This window comes from Nomascus leucogenys, unplaced genomic scaffold (assembly GCF_006542625.1).
Source record: "Nomascus leucogenys isolate Asia unplaced genomic scaffold, Asia_NLE_v1 000608F_170813_qpd_obj, whole genome shotgun sequence".
In the NCBI taxonomy this organism is placed as follows: Eukaryota; Metazoa; Chordata; class Mammalia; order Primates; family Hylobatidae; genus Nomascus; species Nomascus leucogenys.
Genome location: NW_022096743.1, coordinates 96,437 through 117,791, shown reverse-complemented (window position 1 = coordinate 117,791; position 21,355 = coordinate 96,437). Strand labels below are relative to the sequence as shown.

At 37.2% G+C, this 21,355-nt stretch overlaps 1 protein-coding gene across 2 annotated transcripts in view; it reads right to left on the bottom strand.

Annotated features, from left to right (window-relative positions):
• Positions 1–684: 684 nt before the first annotated feature.
• LOC100601033 (ral GTPase-activating protein subunit alpha-1-like) overlaps positions 685–21,355 on the bottom strand; it is a 75,464-nt gene continuing 54,793 nt past the window's right edge. For both annotated transcript variants that reach the window (XM_030808814.1, XM_030808813.1), the window contains 3 exons: positions 13,338–13,664; positions 11,264–11,489; positions 685–807 (listed from right to left, as the gene is read on the bottom strand). In XM_030808814.1, coding sequence (XP_030664674.1) covers positions 11,398–11,489; positions 13,338–13,664 — 419 coding nt within the window. In that variant the 3' untranslated portion in view covers positions 685–807; positions 11,264–11,397. The remainder of the gene's footprint in view (positions 808–11,263; positions 11,490–13,337; positions 13,665–21,355) is intronic.

Sequence of the window (21,355 nt, the reverse complement as noted above, 5' to 3'; positions counted from 1 at the left end):
GGTCAGGTAAGTTTCAATAGCCACTCACATGAGACTAAATAATGTTGTCTTTGTAGACACCCAGAAAGCTCTAGGACTACTATCTGCTAGGCTGCACTGCTTTAACGGTGCAATAGTCTGTGCTCTCTTTCTGCATGCCAGATTCTTTAAAAGACTTAATCTTCTGATATCAAGGCCCTTATGAATTGTTGGGTTTTTATATTAGGCCTTCTTTTTGTCCACAAAATTAAATCCACTTGTATTAGATGTCACCCTTAAAAGTCCTCGTATTTTTTGAGTTGATCAAAGAATCATATTAACGAATATTTCCCACTGTTCTAAGTTCTACTGCCTGATGATTGACCACAGTGGGAGTTATGTACAATGGCTATCAATTCAAGAGCAATTAATGAGCAGTGAAGCTTATAGAGAAAGCAACATGGGCTGGAAGAAAGTGCTTTTAGATCAATAATACCTTTAAAATCTTCTAAATTTTAGGGGAGAAAAAGAATCACTGATGAACAGAAAATGCTTATCCACTTATAAACATTCTCATCACAATAATATGAACGTTCCATGATGCTGGCACAGGAATAAGTTCTGATTTTATTTTGGAAAGGTTATGTTTATAATCATGTACAATATTTTAGATGATATTTGTTTCATAAGACAAGAGAACATAATAGTCGACCTGTAACGACCAAAAGTAGTTTATATAGTCAAAGTTTTTGTCCTTTGGGCCTATTCAGAAGAGTTCCAAGTTCAAGGAGTATTCAATGGCAGAACTTCCATCTTGTCTCATCAACTGAATTTCTATTACAGCTTAACCTGGAAACAAAAAAGGAGAAATGGGAGCTGAAGGTGTAAGTATAGATTGAATTCAATCAAGTTAAAACATTTTAAAAGGGTAAGTATGATGTTTTCCCTAAAAATGACTGTAATTTTTGTATATTAATTTAAAGATAATTATCTAGACATATAAATTAGCAATGTCTAAGGCATAAATATTTCAAAATAAAAGATTATTCCAGTGTACATATTTCAATACACACTAAGATTCTGTTTATTGATGATAATTTTCAGTAAATCATTACTATTTATAAATAAAATCGAGTATAATAAAATAAATTCTCTTGACTATTTTTATTTCCTGTAAGATTGAATAAAATAATCTTAAATTCAGGAAAAATATTATTTGAGAGTATTAGAGACTTCTGTATTATGCAATCTAAACCACAAGTGGGGCACAAGTACTCCTTGACTGATATGGCAAACTGTTACAATAATATAAAAGTCCAAATGATGAGAAAATCTTTTAAGATTTATCATTCCTCACATCATGAACATGTTCAAGTGTATCCACATTTGGGTCTCTTTTTCAAAGCACCAATTTGGAATTAGGTCAAGTATCTGAAGAATGCTTCTATAGATTATATTAAAATTACCTTAGAAGGAGAACGGTCACAAAACTCTCCTTTGAGTTATGCAAAGATAAGAAAATATTCATAACCACCATATTATTTAATAGTTACAGAGGATATTATAGCTTCTATAGTGCTTTCATGCTGGTTAAAATACAGGCGAAAAATTACAAATTAAGATAACATAAACAGGATATTATTTTCTCCCTCTCTACAAAGGACACGAACTCATCATTTTTTATGGCTGCATAGTATTCCATGGTGTATATGTGCCACATTTTCTTAATCCAGTCAATCGTTGTTGGACATTTGGGTTGGTTCCAACTCTTTGCTATTGTGAATAGTGCCGCAATAAACATACGTGTGCATGTGTCTTTATAGCAGCATGATTTATAGTCCTTAGGGTATATACCCAGTAGTGGGATGGCTGGGTCAAATGGTATTTCTAGTTCGAGATCCCTGAGGAATCGCCACACTGACTTCCACAATGGTTGAACTAGTTTACAGTCCCACCAACAGTGTAAAAGTGTTCCTATTTCTCCACATCCTCTCCAGCACCTGTTGTTTCCTGATTTTTTAATGATGGCCATTCTAACTGGTGTGAGATGGTATCTCACTGTGGTTTTGATTTGCATTTCTCTGATGGCCAGTGATGATGAGCATTTCTTCATGTGTTTTCTGGCTGCATAAATGTCTTCTTTTGAGAAGTGTCTGTTCATGTCCTCTGCCCACTTTTTGATGGGGTTGTTTGTTTTTTTCTTGTATATTTGTTTGAGTTCATCGTAGATTCTGGATATTAGCCCTTTGTCAGATGAGTAGGTTGCAAAAATTTTCTCCCATTCTGTAGGTTGCCTGTTCATTCTGATGATAGTTTCTTTTGCTGTGCAGAAGCTCTTTAGTTTAATGAGATCCCATTTGTCGATTTTGGCTTTTGTTGCCATTGCTTTTGGTGTTTTAGACATGAAGTCCTTGCCCACGCCTATGTCCTGAATGGTATTGCCTAGGTTTTCTTGTAGGATTTTAATGGTTTTAGGTCTAACATATAAGTCTTTAATCCATCTTGAATTAATTTTTGTATAAGGTGTAAGGAAGGGATCCAGTTGCAGCTTTCTACATATGGCTAGCCAGTTTTCCCAGCACCATTTATTAAATAGGGAATCCTTTCCCCATTTCTTGTTTTTGTCAGGTTTGTCAAAGATCAGATAGTTGTAGCTATGCGGCATCATTTCTGAGGGCTCTGTTCTGTTCCATTGATCTATGTCTCTGTTGTGGTACCAGTACCATGCTGTTTTGGTTACTGTAGCCTTGTAGTATAGTTTAAAGTCAGGTAGCGTGATGCCTCCAGCTTTGTTCTTTTGGCTTAGGATTGACTTGGCGATGCGGGCTCTTTTTTGGTTCCATATGAACTTTAAAGTAGTTTTTTCCAATTCTGTGAAGAAAGTCATTGGTAGCTTGATGGGGATGGCATTGAATCTATAAATTACCTTGGGCAGTATGGCCATTTTCACGATATTGATTCTTCCAACCCATGAGCAGGGAATGCTCTTCCATTTGTTTGTATCCTCTTTTATTTCATTGAGCAGTGGTTTGTAGTTCTCCTTGAAGAGGTCCTTCACATCCCTTGTAAGTTGGATTCCTAGGTATTTTATTCTCTTTGAAGCAATTGTGAATGGGAGTTCACTCATGATTTGGCTCTCTGTTTGTCTGTTATTGGTGTACAAGAATGCTTGTGATTTTTGTACATTAATTTTGTATCCTGAGACTTCGCTGAAGTTGCTAATCAGCTTAAGGAGATTTTGGGCTGAGACAATGGGGTTTTCTAGATATACAATCATGTCATCTGCAAACAGGGACAATTTGACTTCCTCTTTTCCTAATTGAATACCTTTTATTTCCTTCTCCTGCCTGATTGCTCTGGCCAGAACTTCCAGCACTATGTTGAATAGGAGCGGTGAGAGAGGGCATCCCTGTCTTGTGCCAGTTTTCAGAGGGAATGCTTCCAGTTTTTGCCCATTCAGTATGATATTGGCTGTGGGTTTGTCGTAGATAGCTCTTATTATTTTGAGATACGTCCCATCAATACCTAATTTATTGAGAGTTTTTAGCATGAAGGGTTGTTGAATTTTGTCAAAGGCCTTTTCTGCATCTATTGAGATAATCATGTGGTTTTTGTCTTTGGTTCTGTTTATATGCTGGATTACATTTATTGATTTGCGTATGTTGAACCAGCCTTGCATCCCAGGGATGAAGCCCACTTGATCATGGTGGATAAGCTTTTTGATGTGCTGCTGGATTCGGTTTGCCAGTATTTTATTGAGGATTTTTGCATCAATGTTCATCAAGGATATTGGTCTGAAATTCTCTTTTTTGGTTATGTCTCTGCCAGGTTTTGGTATCAGGACGATGCTGGCTTCATAAAATGTGTTAGGGAGGATTCCCTCTTTTTCTATCGATTGGAATAGTTTCAGAAGGAATGGTACCAGTTCCTCCTTGTACCTCTGGTAGAATTCAGCTGTGAATCCATCAGGTCCTGGACTCTTTTTGGTTGGTAAGCTATTGATTATTGCCGCAATTTCAGAACCTGTCATTGGTCTATTCAGAGATTCAACTTCTTCCTGGTTTAGTCTTGGGAGGGTGTATTTGTCGAGGAATTTATCCATTTCTTCTAGATTTTCTAGTTTATTTGCATAGAGGTGTTTGTAGTATTCTCTGATGGTAGATTGTATTTCTGTGGGGTCGGTGGTGATATCCCCTTTTTCGTTTTTTATTGCATCTATTTGATTCTTCTCTCTTTTCTTCTTTATTAGTCTTGCTAGCGGTCCATCAATTTTGTTGATCTTTTCAAAAAACCAGCTCCTGGATTCATTAATTTTTTGAAGGGTTTTTTGTGTCTCTATTTCCTTCAGTTCTGCTCTGATTTTAGTTATTTCTAGCCTTCTGCTAGCTTTTGAATGTGTTTGCTCTTGCTTTTCTAGTTCTTTTAATTGTGATGTTAGGGAGTCAATTTTGGATCTTTCCTGCTTTCTCTTGTGGGCAATTAGTGCTATAAATTTCCCTCTACACACTGCTTTGAACGTGTCCCAGAGATTCTGGTATGTTGTGTCTTTGTTCTCGTTGGTTTCAAAGAACATCTTTATTTCTGCCTTCATTTCATTATATACCCAATAGTCATTCAGGAGCAGGTTGTTCAGTTTCCATGTAGTTGAGCGGTTTTGAGTGAGTTTCTTAATCCTGAGTTCTAGTTTGATTGCACTGTGGTCTGAGAGACAGTTTGTTATAATTTCTGTTCTTTTACATTTGCTGAGGAGAGCTTTACTTCCAACTATGTGGTCAATTTTGGAATAGGTGTGGTGTGGTGCTGAAAAAAATGTATATTCTGTTGACTTGGGGTGGAGAGTTCTGTAGATGTCTATTAGGTCCACTTTATGTAGAGCTGAGTTCAATTCCTGGATATCCTTGTTAACTTTCTGTCTCATTGATCTGTCTAATGCTGACAGCGGGGTGTTAAAATCTCCCATTATTATTGTGTGGGAGTTTAAGTCCCTTTGTAGGTCACTCAGGACTTGCTTTATGAATCTGGGTGCTCCTGTGTTGGGTGCATATATATTTAGGATAGTTAGCTCTTCTTGTTGAATTGATCCCTTTACCATTATGTAATGGCCTTCTTTGTCTCTTTTGATCTTTGTTGGTTTAAAGTCTATTTTATCAGAGACTAGGATTGCAACCCCTGCCTTTTTTTGTTTTCCAGTTGCTTGATAGATCTTCCTCCATCCCTTTATTTTGAGTCTATGTGTGTCTCTGCACGTGAGATGGGTTTCCTGAATACAGCACACTGATGGGTCCTGACTCCTTATCCAGTTTGCCAGTCTGTGTCTTTTGATTGGAGCATTTAGCCCATTTACATTTAACGTTAATATTGTTATGTGTGAATCTGATCCTGTCATTATGATGTTAGTTGGTTATTTTGCTCGTTAGTTGCTATAGTTTCTTCCTAGTCTTGATGGTCTTTACAATTTGGCATGTTTTTGCAGTGGCTGGTACCGGTTGTTCCTTTCCATGTTTAGTGCTTCCTTCAGGAGCTCTTTTAGGGCAGGCCTGGTGGTGACAAAATCACTCAGCGTTTGCTTGTCTGTAAAGTGTTTTATTTCTCCTTCACTTATGAAGCTTAGTTTGGCGGGATAGGAGATTCTGGGTTGAAAATTCTTTTCTTTAAGAATGTTGAATATCGGCCCCCACTCTCTTCTGGCTTGTAGAGTTTCTGCTGAGAGATCAGCTGTTAGTCTGATGGGCTTCCCTTTGTGGGTAACCCGACCTTTCTCTCTGGCTGCCCTTAACATTTTTTCTTTCATTTCAACTTTGGTGAATCTGACAATAATGTGTCTTGGAGTTGCCCTTCTCGAGGAGTATCTTTGTGGCGTTCTCTGTATTTCCTGAATCTGAATGCTGGCCTGCCTTGCTAGATTGGGGAAGTTCTCCTGGATAATATCTTGCAGAGTGTTTTCCAACTTGGTTCCATTCTCCCCATCATTTTCAGGTACACCGATCAGACGTAGGTTTGGTCTTTTCACATAGTCCCAAATTTCTTGGAGGCTTTGTTCATTTCTTTTTATCCTTTTTTCTCTAAACTTCCCTTCTCTCTTCATTTCATTCATTTCATCTTCCATCAGCGATACCCTTTCTTCCAGTTGATCGCATCTGCTACTGAGGCTTCTGCAATCTTCGCGTAGTTCTCGAAACTTGGCTTTCAGCTCCATCAGCTCCTTGAAGCCCTTCTCTCCGTTGGTTATTCTAGTTATCCATTCTTCTAATTTTTTTTCAAAGTTTTTAACTTCTTTCCTGTTGTTTTGAATTTCCTCTCGTAGCTCAGAGTAGTTTGATCGTCTGAAGCCTTCTTCTCTCAACTCATCAAAGTCATCCTCCATCCAGCTTTGTTCCGTTGCTGGTGAGGAACTGCGTTCCTTTGGAGGAGGAGAGGTGCTCTGTTGTTTAGAGTTTCCAGTTTTTTTGGTCTGTTTTTTCCCCATCTTTGTGGTTTTATCTACTTTTTGTCTTTGATGATGGTGATGTACAGATGGGTTTTTGGTGTGGATGTCCTTTCTGTTTGTTAGTTTTCCTTCTACCAGACAGGACCCTCAGCTGCAGGTCTGTTGGAGTTTACTAGAGGTGCACTCCAGACCCTGTTTGGCTGGGTGTCAGCAGCGGTGGCTGCAGAACAGCGGATTTTCGTGAGACCACAAATTCAGCTGTCTGATAGTTCCTCTGAAAGTTTTGTCTCAGAGAAGTACCGGGTTGAATGAGGTGTCAGTCTGTCCCTACTGGGGGGGTGCCTCCCAGTTAGGCTGCTCAGGGGTGAGGGACCCACTTTAGGAGGCAGTCTGACTGTTCTCAGATCTCCAGCTGCGTGCTGGGAGAACCACTACTCTCTTCAAAGCTGTCAGTCAGACAGGGACATTTAAGTCTGTGGAAGTTCTTGCAGAGTTTTTGTTTGTCTGTGCCCTGCCCCCAGAGGTGGAGCCTACAGAGGCAGGCAGGCCTCCTTGAGCTGTGGTGGGCTCCACCCAGTTCGAGCTTCCTGGCTGCTTTGTTTACCTAAGCAAGCCTGGGCAATGGCGGGCGCCCCTCCCCCAGCCTCGCTGCCGCCTCGCAGCTTGATCTCAGACTGCTGTGCTAGCAATTAGCGAGACTCCGTGGGCATAGGACCCTCCGAGCCAGGTGCGGGACACAATCTCATTTTGCCTAAACTTAGATACAATTAGTCTTTTTTTTTGACAGGAAACTGTGTCCAGAGGGCTGCCCGCCGGCCCGCCGCCCCCGCCCCCCGTAGGCACAGGAGTGGTATAGAGAATGGTGGTTTGTGGGGGGGGGGGGAGGAGCTTTTTTGTTTGTCACTTTTTTTTTTTAGAGTGTGGTAGGCAGGATTATAAAATGGCCCTGATATTTTTAGCTCCTGATATCCACACCTGTCTGTAATCCCTCCCTCTTGAGTATGAGCAGGACTAACAACTTGCTTTTAACCAACAGAATAGAAAAGAAGAAAGGTACTTTGAAGATGTAATTAAGGTCTCTAATCAGTCAAACTTATGTTAAACAAAAAGGAAATTAACTAGCTGGGCCTGACCTAATGAGGTGAGCCTATTAGAGTAGAGATAAGAGATACTCCTACTGTGCATGGGTTCATTGCAGCACCATTTGCAACAGCAAAGACATGGAATCAATCTAAATACCCATCAACAGTAGACTGGATAAAGAAAATGTGGATGTATGTACTATAAGGTATTATACAGACATAAAAATGAATGAGACCATATTCTTGGCAGCAACATGGATAGAGCTGGAGGCCATGTTCCTAAGTGAACTAGTTCAGGAACAGAAATCCCAGTACTACATGTTCTCACTTATAAGCGGATACTAAACATTGAGTACACATGGACACAAAGACAGGAACAACAGACACTGAGACCTACATGAAGGTGGAGGGCGCAAGGAGGATGAGGCTCAAAAAATTACCTGTTGAGTACTATGCTTATTACCCGGATGATGAAATAATCTGCACATCAAATCCCTGTGGTATGCTATTTATGAATACAACAAACCTGCACATGTACCCATGAAACTAAATGTTAAAAAATTAAAATTTTAAAAAGCCACACAAAGAAAACATGACTGGCAAAAGATCAGACTCTCTAGGATTAAAAAATAAAATAACATATAGTAAGTCAATGCAAAGATACCCACATAAGCAAAAACACACACTCTTTCTCTTTTCTCTCTCTCCCACCCACATGCACATATTTAATGTGCCATGAAAGTTCTCTATGACCACAAATGTTTCTCACATTTGTGATCCTCTTCAGGTTATATAACACAGGAATTTCAAAGGAAATTCAATTGAGCTCCCAAAGCAATGCTGATATAAAATGCTAACCTACTACAAAGACACACCAGAGAATTAAAGAAATGAAAAATATTTTAACATATATTTATATATAGCACATAATATATATATATGTATATACACATTCTGATATGTATTTTAGATTTATATATATAGTCATGATAAGATGCTCAGTTTTGTTTACCTTCATAAGTGAAAAAGAGAAACATTAAGAGCGATTTCAAAACATTTTCCCCATAGCTATTGAAGATTATGTTTTCCTGATATCATATTTTATGTGAATTACTGAAATTTAGAAGGTTCACATGCTGCTACAAAAATAAACAAAAATAAGCACCTCTAAAGAAACCTTGGATCTATTAAATGAAAACTCTTGCTGTTTTTAATTTTTTCAAATTCATGAGAGCAACAATCAAGGGTCAAGAAATAAAAATCTTCTGTGTACAGGTAATGTCTACTTCTGACCACACTTAAAACCTTCCTCAAATTGCTTTAAAAATAGCAGTATTTAATAATTTAAAGATAATCCTTCATTTCAAATTGTTTTATTCTGAGTCAAAAAAATAATTTGTAGAAATGCATTGCAGATTCCAATCAAATATACTACTTCTAGTGATTTACAAGTGATGGTTAAATATATGTGAATTTAAAAAGGGCTAAAATATTTCTAATTTAAATAGGGGGGAGGAAAGCATTCATTCATGTAAGAAATATTTACTGTGTATGCACTGAAGGGTTACAAAATATGGTGTAATAACTCTGTCCTAATATTTCCCAGTTTTGGAGAGAATAGATACACAAACCAATTATCATAGCCAAGTGTGGAAATCTAAATTAAAATGAATAATACAGTCATTAGTTTGGACAATTGCAGAATAGTTATAATAAATAATTAATACATAAATATATCCACCCCATACACAAACACTCCTATAAATCTATTTTACTTACATATATATACATTTTTGTGTGTGAGTATATATATATACACACACATATACATACATGTAGGAACTCTATATAAAAGGTATAATATATTAGATAATTATATAAAATAAATCTTGAATAATTGGGGGGTTTGTACCCCATTCTGAATTGGGAAAACAATATAATAAAGTGTGAATTGTCCTTCAGTGAATCTATTTCAAGTAAATTAAAAACAAAATTTTAATGGAAACTATTTTACATCTTGACAAATATTTCTAAGGGTAGTAATAACTTTAAAAACCCATAAAACTCAAGAATAACCAAAGTATTTTTATTAAGAAAGTAATAGAAGGTGAAATATTAATTTTAAAAATGAAAACACTTAAAAATACAATAGTTTTGGTGATTGTTTAATAGTAAAAGACAAAACTAAATAGAAATTCAAGGAGCAAAATTTGTACTACATACAGATTCAGTATGTGCTCGGAGAAACATTTTTTATCAAGGTGCAAAAGTAAATTATTCAAAAATAGTCTTGTTACCATAAGTCTTCAAAATTAAAAAAACGCAAATAACCTACTCATGACATATATCATTAATCAAAAAGAGTATAACAATTAAACATTAAGAAATAAAATCATGTAGTAAACAGGAGAAAATACAAGCAGTTCATACATACTTGTTAAGCATATGGAATATGGAGTTGGACTGCTTGTATTGAAATTGTGGCTCTGCAATTTACATACTACTGTGACTTTGATGAAATAATTTACTATTTCCATTTCCATTAAAACATGAACAAAAATAGGGGCTTCGTACAGATATTTTGTGAGGATTGGGGGAGTCAACACATTGTAAAGAACATTGTCTGACACATAAGAAGCTTCATATAAACTCAAACAGGGGGGTAAACAAATTCTAAGTATCAAATCAGCAGAAAGAAACAAGAGTGAGTAACAAATTTATTTTTTAAAATGTGAAGCAGTACTTCAAAAGAGACTGTAGACAGAACTGAAAGAGGAATAACAAACAGAAAAATGACTATAACATAAGTGTAAAGAATAGTATCCTTGATGTAAATTTGTAAATAGAAAAGAATGAAGCCACAGGGAAAATTAGGCAAAAACAGGTACTTCACCAAACAGTAATATAAATGACTCATCAATTTACAAAGTGTGCTTAAACTAGCCACTTAGAAAATGACAACCACATAAATAACTATTAGATAAAAGTGAAACTTAAAATAGCAACAATAAGAGATTTTTAAAAGTCAAAGCATTTTTACCTTACCCAAGGTACTAGTAAGAATGGTGGCACGATCTCTCTGGATGGCAATTTGACACTTTAAGTCAAGATCTTTAAGTATATTCAAGTTCTTTGACCCAGAAGTTACATATCTAATATTCTCCATATCACAAATATAAGGATGTATACAAAGATTCATGCAAAAATACATTTACCAAAGCATTTTATATACAATAGTAAAAATGTTAAAACAATATGAATGTCAAAAAATAGAAAAATATTAAGTTATGGCATGATATATTCAAACTAAAATTATGTTACAAAAAAAATTTGGGGATTTGAGAAAATATCTACAATATAGTATTTTGAGTAAAAATGTTGTAATACTACTTAGCACTATCCTAATGTATAAAATAGAAAAGCAGAAAGAGAATATATTCAAATATTGTCAATAGTAGTATCAGTATCATTAGCTTTTATTAATTTAGCTTTTTCACTTATATTTTCTCTCTTTTTCTATGTTTATTTTGAGTGTGTTTCATAATTATACAAATTAAAACACAATTTATGTTTTTAATATGATCTCACTACTGAGGCAAAAAAAAAAAAAGAATCCCTAAGTGGGCATTTTAAAATTTAATTTTTTCATAGTGATTTCTTTAAAAAAATTAAGGCACTATCAGTTTGCACTTTTCTTTGTATGATAACTTGGATTCAGTAACAGACATAAGACATAATTTTAATGTTAAGTTTGAAACTTATCACATTTACAACTGACTATTGAAATTGGACTTACGATGTATTCACCACCAGTATTACTTATCTTTCACTCAGGCAGCTGGCTCAGTGTCCCTTGTGGTAAAGGCAAGGCTGCAGCACATCTTACATATGCCTCCATGGCAGGATCCACAGCAGCTCTGTTGTACACATTCAACCCTCCACCTCCAAACCAATGGAGGCATTGGTTCTTCCACTGTGCTGTAAGGCATGAGATCTGGCTTCCCTAATACTTCTTGAAAGGTCTGGGAATATAATTGACATAACAAATCTTTTCTTTACAAGTAGCAGTTTTTACAAGATGAACATTTCTCAAGAAGTTATATAAATTAAAATATTTCAATCACTTTTGAAAGTATTTTTTGCACACCTTTCCAGCCAATTTCCAGGCATATATTAAAAGTCTGTTGAACGTAATATCTAATTTTCATATGAATTCTTCTAAATACTATAACATGATCAACAAATAAAACTAAGTTCCTACTCTCTCTTAGCCTATAATTCAGGTTCACAGAGGGAGAAAGGCAATTAGAAAAGTAGTAAAAATTCATGTAGCATAATTCTCATTATAAGGGGAACCAACCAAAATGCCCATCAGTGATAGACTGGATAAAGAAAATGTGACACATATACACCATGGAATACTATGCAGCCATAAAAAAGGATGAGTTCATGTTCTTTTCAGGAACATGGATGAAGCTGGAAACCATCATTCTCAGCAAACTAACACAGGAACAGAAAAACCAAACACCACATGTTCTCACTCATAAGTGGGAGTTGAACAATGAGAACACATGGACCCAGGGAGGGGAACATCATACACTGGGGCCTGTTGGGGGTTGGGGGTGCGGGGAGGGACAACATTAGGAGAAATACGTAATGTAGATGTCGGGTTGATGGGTGCAGCAAACCACCATGGCACATGTATACCTATGTGACAAGCCTGCACATTCTGCACATGTATCCCAGTACTTAAAGTATAATAAAAAAAAAAAGTTTTAAAAAAGAAAAGCACATCACAATGAAACCTGGTTATGCAAATTTAGGTAAGACTTGCTGGAAAAAGTGACAAAATACACTGAATGTTGAAGGAAAATTAAGATTTTCGGCTGCCTTGGGTTCTGCCTCACATATTTTATTTGGGTCCCATCTTTTCACTAAATGCACATTTTCAAAGATCTATAAATTTTTTCTTACATGTACATTTTATCTCATAAAAAAATAAGTGTAGAATAGTTTAAAATTCAGTAAGTAATACATTGAATATTAAAACCCTACCCAAAATATGAACATTATTATATGAATTAATAAAATGTATTTCAGTATACCTCCTAAAATTAAATCCCAGCAATAAGAAAAGATAACAGTAACACCAGAAACTTAGTAATTAATTAGCATACATTTCATAGAGAAGAAAAAATAGTCAAGACAGATGGAACATGCAGTCTTTTCCAATCAAATGTCATTAAATTATTTATTTGATATTTAACCTGTGTCGATATTATAAATTGTTAATATTTTGTGTGGTATTACAACTGAGAACAACTTTTAAATAAAAAAGGATATTTGAGAGCACATGAACCAAATGGAATGTATTCTTAATGCTGGTCCAACGCTTACACCACAAAGTTCTAATAATACTCTGGTTTTGAGTGGGGCTTTGGAAAAATTATTTTTAAGGGATAAATTAAAAGAATAATCTATAATCCAGAGGCATTGGCATTCCACGTCAGAAAAAAATTGAAAATATGTAATCCATAGTAAGTCCTGAAAAGAAACCTTGGAACATAAGAAGCATCTCATATATAGTAGGCTGTATCATGTTTGTTGGGAAAATGATTACCTTTATGTTGTTTTGAAAAACTAAAGCAAAGCATAATGAAATTACGTGTTTTGTGCTTATCTGGTACAAAATATTGCAACCTCATAAGGCTCAAGAGTCCTGCAAAAACAAACCTGCCTCCTGCAGCTGAGAAAGGAAACCTCCCCCAGCACCTGCTCCTGGGACCTGTCCTGTCCTCAGTGGTTCCCGCACGCCCCCTGGTGGCCCCGCGCGCCCCTGCAGGGAGGTTTGTGTCTGGGCCCACACTGACCTCCCCTCGCTGTTTCTCTACCACAGTAATACACGGCCATGTCCTCGGTTTTCAGGCTGTTCATTTGCAGATACAGTGTGTTCTTTGAATCGTCTCTTGAGATGGTGAATCTGCCTTTCATAGACGCGGCGTATTCTGTGGTGTAACTGTCAGCTTTTTTTCTAATACGGCCAACCCACTCCAGCCCCTTCCCTGGAACTTGGCAGAACCAGCCCAAGTAGTAGTCACTGAAGGTGAATCCAGAGGCTGCACAGGAGAATCTCAGGGACCCCCCAGGCTGGACCAAGCCTCCCCCAGACTCCAACAGCTGCACTTCACACTGGACACCTGCAAACACAGAGACACCCTGGTCAGAAACTGCCACACAAATCCACTGTTTCTCTCACTCATGTCCACTCACACTCAGTATCTCTAGTTCCCCCATGAATCACCTTTTAAAATAGCAACAAGGAAAACCCAGATCAGCCCAAACTCCATAGTGAGTCTTCTGTGTTTAGTGCTGATCAACAAATGAAAACACCTGAAAATCCCAGGGCTGGGGCTCTGCTTTCAGAGCTGCAGGGGGCTGGGCTGGTTTTCATCAGCAGAGGGAGGACCCTATTTGCCTGTCTCCTACTATATAGCAAGCTCTGGGATGGGACGCCTGAGGAGAGGGAAGTGCCCAGAGCGGATGAGTGTCCTAGAAAATATGGGCGGTAATCCTATCTCTCAGGAAAGTATAACTTCAGATTATGTGATTGTGCCTTGATAATCATTTAGCAATCATCTTATTTTTACATATTTGCAGAATATATTTAATTGAAGTGTCAATGTTACAGTTTAAAGAAGATAAATTACATACAGAACAGAGCCGTTGTGCAATGTGTTGAATATCACACATCTGGACAGTGTCAGCCCTATTATCTGTGCCTGTGCCTCTAAACACTGGAGGAGACTGCTCCCCGAGACAGCTCCAGGGCGATGTGGGACATGTCTAGTGAGGTTTTCTGGATGTCCCACCTGTCATAACAACTGTATGTGATTTTGCTTCCCTAATGTTTGAGGCGGGGCCTGGTGGTTGTACCATGGGTGCGGATTTATGAATAACGGTTAGCACCGTCCCCTTGCTATGACAGTAAATGAGTTCGCATGAGATTTGGTTGTTTAACACTGTGTAGCACCTCCACCCTCACTCTTTCTTTGCTCCTGCTCCCACCATATAAAGTGGCTGCTCCCCTTTTGCCTTTCACTATCATTGTAAATTCCCTGAGGCCTCCCCAGAAGCTGAACAGATTCTATCGTCATGCTTCCCGTACAGCCGGTAGAATCGTGAGTAAATTAAACCTATTTTCTATATGAATTACTCAGTTTCAGGTATTTCTTGCAATGCGAGAACACACTAAGAAAGCGGACATCTCCCTCATTTCACCAGGGTCCCTTGCAGTCTGCAATCACCCAGCTAAGGAGAGGGATGGTCCAATCTCCATGACTGACACCATCGAGGTGCTGCCTCAGGCCCAGATGGTTTGTGATGGATGTCACTTTAATAATCTTGAGTTCACGGAGTATAATGCCCTCCTCCTGCATGCCTCACAGATGAAGAAGCCACCCTGTGATCAACCCTCTCTTCTTCTGTCTGAACCCATTTCTAAGTGTCAGCAATTCCGCAGTGGTGGAATCCCACATTGTGGTGTGCTTCCTTATTTCAGGTGGGAAACGTCTTCTGGGGCTTGCCTCTGCTAGTGCAGTTGGCCCATTTTTACCTTGGTGGTAGCCACCAGATGTGTAGAGAGGACAGGATCCCCCATGGACTTACCCCAAACATCGTCCTCCTCCCCCTGGAGCTCTTCATGGGAACCAAGTCTTAGGGTCCCATGACAATTTAGTCATCACAGCCCTAACTAAGTCGTGTGATGGCCGGAAATCCTTCAAATGTGCCGCTCCACAAGCCGCGGTCCCCAGTTTGCCATTCTGCTTCCACAGGCAGGACAGAAACGTCTCTGATTAGTCTGAACTAGTCTGGTATGTTTTTCTAGGAGTAGCTCTTCTTGTGACTGACACACTGTAGCCTACACAGTGAGCACTGTCTCAGTGGCTGCTCAGAGTGGAGTCAGGAGGAACCACCCACCTGAAAATGCCACAGCTTGGGCATCTGACTTTCACTTTGTAAGATGCACCCACTGAAGCGGTTCTTCCAGAACTTTTGGCATTGTGGCGGTATCCCCATACTCACGCACTGGGTCCCATCCATCATGGATAGCAGCTGTTGAGCCCCACGTAGAAATTAACAGCCTGCCCAGGGTTTCTGCAGGGGTCTCCTCTTTTTAGATTCCATTGTCTGGGTGCTCATGAGATTTTTTTTGGACCTTTTGCCAGGTTGACTGGATGTCATGCTAGACCAGTATTGACACCAATAGGACTGGCATCATGTGCAACAGGCCAAACCAGTGAACAAGACATAGAGTTTATTGAGGGATTTCACATAATGTGGTTCAGGAACAGCAGGCTGGACAAGAAAACTAAGATCATTTGACACAACACATGCAGCTTATGTAGTAATTTTAATTAACCCCCTCCGCCTAGCAACTTCCACTTAACCCAAAAGAAAGAGCCTCAAACACCCGTAAATCCTGTGTTCCGACGGATATGCCTGGGGTTTGGATGTTATTCGTAGATTAAAAAACAAGTCTCTGGGCATGCCACTCCTGGATTCCTTAGGCTTGGAACTTGAAACATACATTTCTTTTTTCTTTTCTGATTATTCTGGCTAGGACTTTCACTAATACGTCGAGTAGGAGTGGTGAAAGTGTGCATTCTTTTTCACGTTATTCAGGAATATTTTTGCAAATTTTTCTCATTCCGTATAATCTTGTGTTGTTATATGTGGCTTTTTTTTTAAAGTCATTCATTTCTTCACTACCAAGTCCAGCATATTGAATAAATCAGTTGCATAGGTTTTTACAAAATTTAAGAAGATCCCTGTTCTGTTGATTTATTTAAGAGGTTTTGTTGGTTTTTGTATGTGGTTTTTATTATTTTGAGGTAGGTTTCTTTGATGCTAAGCTTGTTGAGGAATTTTTCATGAAGGGATATTGAATTTTATTGAATGACTTTTTTGCATTCATTGAGATGGTCTTATGTTTTCTGTTTTTAATTATGCTGTATGTTGAATCGTATTTATTGATGTGTGTATTTTAGACAAGTTTGCATCCCTGGAATAAACCCAATTGGTTGTGATTATTATCTTTTTATTGTGCTGTTGGTTTCAGCTAGCTAGTATTCTGTTTACTATTTTGTATCTACGTTCATTAGGGACATTTTCCCGTAGCTTTTTGTTGTTGTATTTGTATCCTTGCCTGATTTTGGTATCAGGTGATACGAGTATTTTAGACAAAGCTGAGAAAGAATCTCTTCTCTTTAATCTTTTGGAATAGTTCCAGTAAGAATAGTACATTTGGTAAAATTAGACCTTGAATTTATCTGGTTCTGGGCTTTTGGGGTTGGGAGATTTTCAATTTCTGATTCAATCTTATTACTCTTATTGGTGTATTTAGGATTTCTTTTCCTTCCTGGTTCAATTTGGGAGGGTTGAATATTTCCAGAAATTTATTGATTTCCTCTAGATTTTCTAGTTTGTGAGCATAGAGGTATTCAGTATGTCTTGACAATCTTTTGTATTTCCGTTGGGTCAGTTGTAATACCACCTTTTTCATTTCTGCTTGTGCTAACTTGAATCTTCTGTGTTTTTTTTTTTTTTTGGTTGACCTAGTTAGTGTTCCATCAATTGTGTTCATGTTTTAAAATAACCACATTTTGTTTTGTTGATTCCTTATATTCTGCTTTTTTGTTTCAATATTTTTGAAATCTGCCATGATCTTTATTTATTTTCTTCTTCTAGCTCTGGGGTTGGTTTGTTCTAAAATATCTAGTTCCTTGAAGTAAATCAATAGATTGCTAGTTTATAATCTTTCTATTTTTTAGTAGACATTTAGAACTATAAGCTTCTCTCTTAGTACTGCTCTTCCTGTATCTCAGAGGGTTTGGTATGTTGTGGCTTCATTTTTCTTTGTATTTTTAAAAATTAATATCTTAATTTTATTGGTGAGCCAATGATTGGTCAAAACTGTGTTGTTTAATTGCCTCATATTTTTATAGTTTCAACAGTTTTTTTGCAATTGATTTTTTAAATTTTCATTTTTTTATTATACTTTAAGTTTTAGGGTACATGTGCACAACGTGCAGGTTTGTTGCATATGTATATGTGTGCCATGTTGGTGTGCTGCACTCATTAACTCATCATTTAACATTAGGTATTTCTCCTAATGCTATCCCTCCCTGCTCCGCTAACCCCACAACAGGCCCCAGTGTGTGATGTTCCCCTTCCTGTGTCCATGTGTTCTCATTGTTCAATTCCCACCTATGAGTGAGAACATATGGTGTTTGGTTTTTTGTCCTTGCGATAGTTTGCTGAGAATGATGGTTTCCAGCTTCATCCATGTCCCTACAAAGGACATGAACTCATCATCTTTTATGGCTGCATAGTATTCCATGGTGTATATGTGCCATGTTTTCTTAATCCAGTCTATCATTTTTGGACATTTGGGTTGGTTCCAAGTCTTTGCTGTTGTGAATAGTGCCGCAGTAAACATAGATGTGCATGCGTCTTTATAGCAGCATGATTTATAATCCTTTGGGTATATACCCAGTAATGGGATGGCTAGGTCAAATGGTAATTCTAGTTCTAGATCCCTGAGGAATCACCACATTGCCTTCCACAATGGTTGAACTAGTTTGCCGTCCCACCAACAGTGTAAAAGTGTTCCTATTTCTCCACATCCTCTCCAGCACCTGTTGTTTCCTGACTTTTAGATTTATTACATTACTGCGCAATAAATAACATCTAGAATCTAACAAGAGCACAGATAACTCAGCAACAACAACCAATAAATAAATTACACCATTAAAATGTGGGCAAAAGACATCAACAGACATTTTGTGAAGAAGATATTCAAATGGCCAAAAAGCATGTGGAAATAAAAAGCTGAACAACACTAATCATCAAGTAAATTAATATTAAAACAACAGTGAGACACAACTTTACATCAGTCAAGGTGCCTATTATTATGAAGTCAAAAAATTATAGATATGGATGAGAATTCAGAGAAAACCCATTTATACACTGTTGTTGATAATGTAAATTAGTGCGACCTATGTGAAAAAAATTGTAAAGGCTTCTCAAGCAACTAAAATAGATCTATCATTTAGTCAGCAATCCCACTCCATGATATGTACCCCAGAAAATAAATCATTGTTTCAAAAATGCCTGCACTCATATGTCCATTGCAGCACTATTTACAATAACAAAGATATAGATTAACCTAAGTGTCTAGTAATGGATAATTGGATAAAGAGAATGTGGAATATATACACCATGAAAAATAATTTCATCAAAAAAAGGCATGAAATTATATCTCTGGCAGCAATATGGATGGTACTGGAGGTCATTTTCTTAAGTCAAACAACTCATAAACAGAAAGCCAAATATGTCTTTTTCTCACTTATCAGTAGGAGCTAAATAATGGGTACACATAGACATAGAGAGTAGAATAATAGACATGGAAGACTCGTAAGACTTGAGAATGAGATCAATAATCACTAATGGTTCCAAGGTACTATATCTGGTGAGCTTACTTTAAAAACTCAGACTTCATCACTATGCAATGTATTTATGTAACACAAATGTACCCCACATAATTATTTAAAAACTTAAAAAGGCAAAAATAAAACACACAAAAAATGGGATATGTCAAAAAGATGAAGGGGGCAACTGGAAGAAGCTCTCAATTTCCAAAGAGCTGGAACATTTTCAATAATATAATAAATAACATGGAATTAGATTTTGACCAAAGTATTAAATAAATATTTATAAAAACATCCTGTTGTTAATAAATGAATAAATAAAATACATGAGAGAAGAAGGATGTTTATCTAAAACAGTATAATTACACAAAATTTTGTTGATATTTCTTCATTCAAAGAGTTGGAGTTTAACCTGCATCTGTGGATTATGGCATAGATATTGGCACATGAGAAAAATTATTATTCCCTTTAAACTTCAGAAATTTTAGATATAATACCAAAAAACTGATAGAAAAAGTAGAGAGTTTCACAGGGCCAACATTTTGATAAATGATGTGAAAAACACTCTTATGTAGTAGCGTAGAGACAGGTCTCAGAGCCAGTAATTCTTTGCCAAGGCCAACACAGAGAAGAGTATTCCTAGGCTGTCTTCCTAGCTTTTTGTAGTTTGAAGTCTTAGTTAAAGCTATAATCCATTGGTTAATTTTCTTGTTCATATGGTGATAGTTAGGAGTCAAGTTCCCATCTTCTGCATGTGGCTAGCAAGTTATCCCAGCACCATTTATTTACTAGGTTGTCTTTTCCCCATTGCTTGTTTGTTTTTTTCAGGGTTGTCAAAAAACAGATGGTTGTAGGTGTGCAGCTTTATTTCTGAGTTTTCTATTCTATTTCATTGGTCTATGTGTTTATTCTTGTACCAGTACCAAACAGTTTTTGTTACTGTGGCTTTACGGTAGAGTTTAAAGTCAAATAGTGTGATGTCCCTGGCATTGTTCTTTTGGCTGAGGATTACTTTGGCTGTTTTTGTTCTTTTTTGGTTACATACAAATTTTAGAATACTTTTCTTATATTTCTAGAAGAATAAAACTGGTATTTTGATAGTAACATTGAATCTGTAAAAATTGAAGGATAATATTGCCATTTTTGCAATATTATTTCTTCCATTCCATGAGCATGGAATGTTTTTTTTTTCAATTTATTTGTTTACTTTCTGATTTCTTTCTGCAGTGTTTTGTAGCTCTTTTTTTTGCTAAAGACTAGTTTACAAAATTCTTTATTGAATCATCTTATTTTGGTTTGCAGTTTAGAGCAAGTTACTTAGATAAAATATAGGTTCTCTACCTACTCAAGAGACATTAAGGATTTTTGTTGTAATTTTTTTTATTATACTTTAAGTTTTAGGGTACATGTGCACAGTGTGCAGGTTTGTTACATATGTGCACATGTGCCATGTTGGTCTGCTGCACCCATTAACTCGTCATTTAGCATCACGTATATCTCCTAATGCTGTCCCTCCCTCCTCCCCCCACCCCACAACAGGCCCCGGTGTGTGATGTTCCCCTTCCTGTGTCCATGTGTTCTCATTGTTCAATTCCCACCTATGAGTGAGAACATGCAGTGTTTGGTTTTTTGTCCTTGCGATAGTTTGCTGAGAATGATGGTTTCCAGCTTCATCCATGTCCCCAAAAAGGACATGAACTCATCATTTTTATGGCTGCATAGTATTCCATGGTATATGTGTGCCACATTTTCTTAATCCAGTCTATCATTTTTGAACATTTGGGTTGGTTCCAAGTCTTTGCTATTGTGAATAGTGCCGCAATAAACATACGTGTGCATGTGTCTTTATAGCAGCATGATTTATAATCCTTTTGGTACATATCCAGTAATGGAATGGCTGGGTCAAATGGTATTTCTGGTTCTAGATCCCTGAGGAATCACCACACTTACTTCCACAATGGTTGAACTAGTTTACCGTCCCACCAACAGTGTAAAAGTGTTCCTATTTCTCCACATCCTCTCCAGCACCTGTTGTTACCTGTTGTTTCCAAGGCTACAGTAACCAAAACAGCATGGTACTGGTACCAAAACAGAGATATAGACCAATGGAACAGAACAGATCCCTCAGAAATAATGCTGCATATCTACAACTATCTGATCTTTGACAAATCTGACAAAAACAAGAAATGGGGAAAGGATTCCCTATTTAATAAATGGTGCTGGGAAAACTGGCTAGCCATATGTAGAAAGCTGAAACTGGATCCCTTCCTTACACCTTATACAAAAATTAATTCAAGCTGGATTAAAGACTTAAATGTTAGACCTAAAACTATAAAAACCCTAGAAGAAAACCTAGGCAATACCATTCAGGACATAGGCATGGGCAAGGACTTCATGTC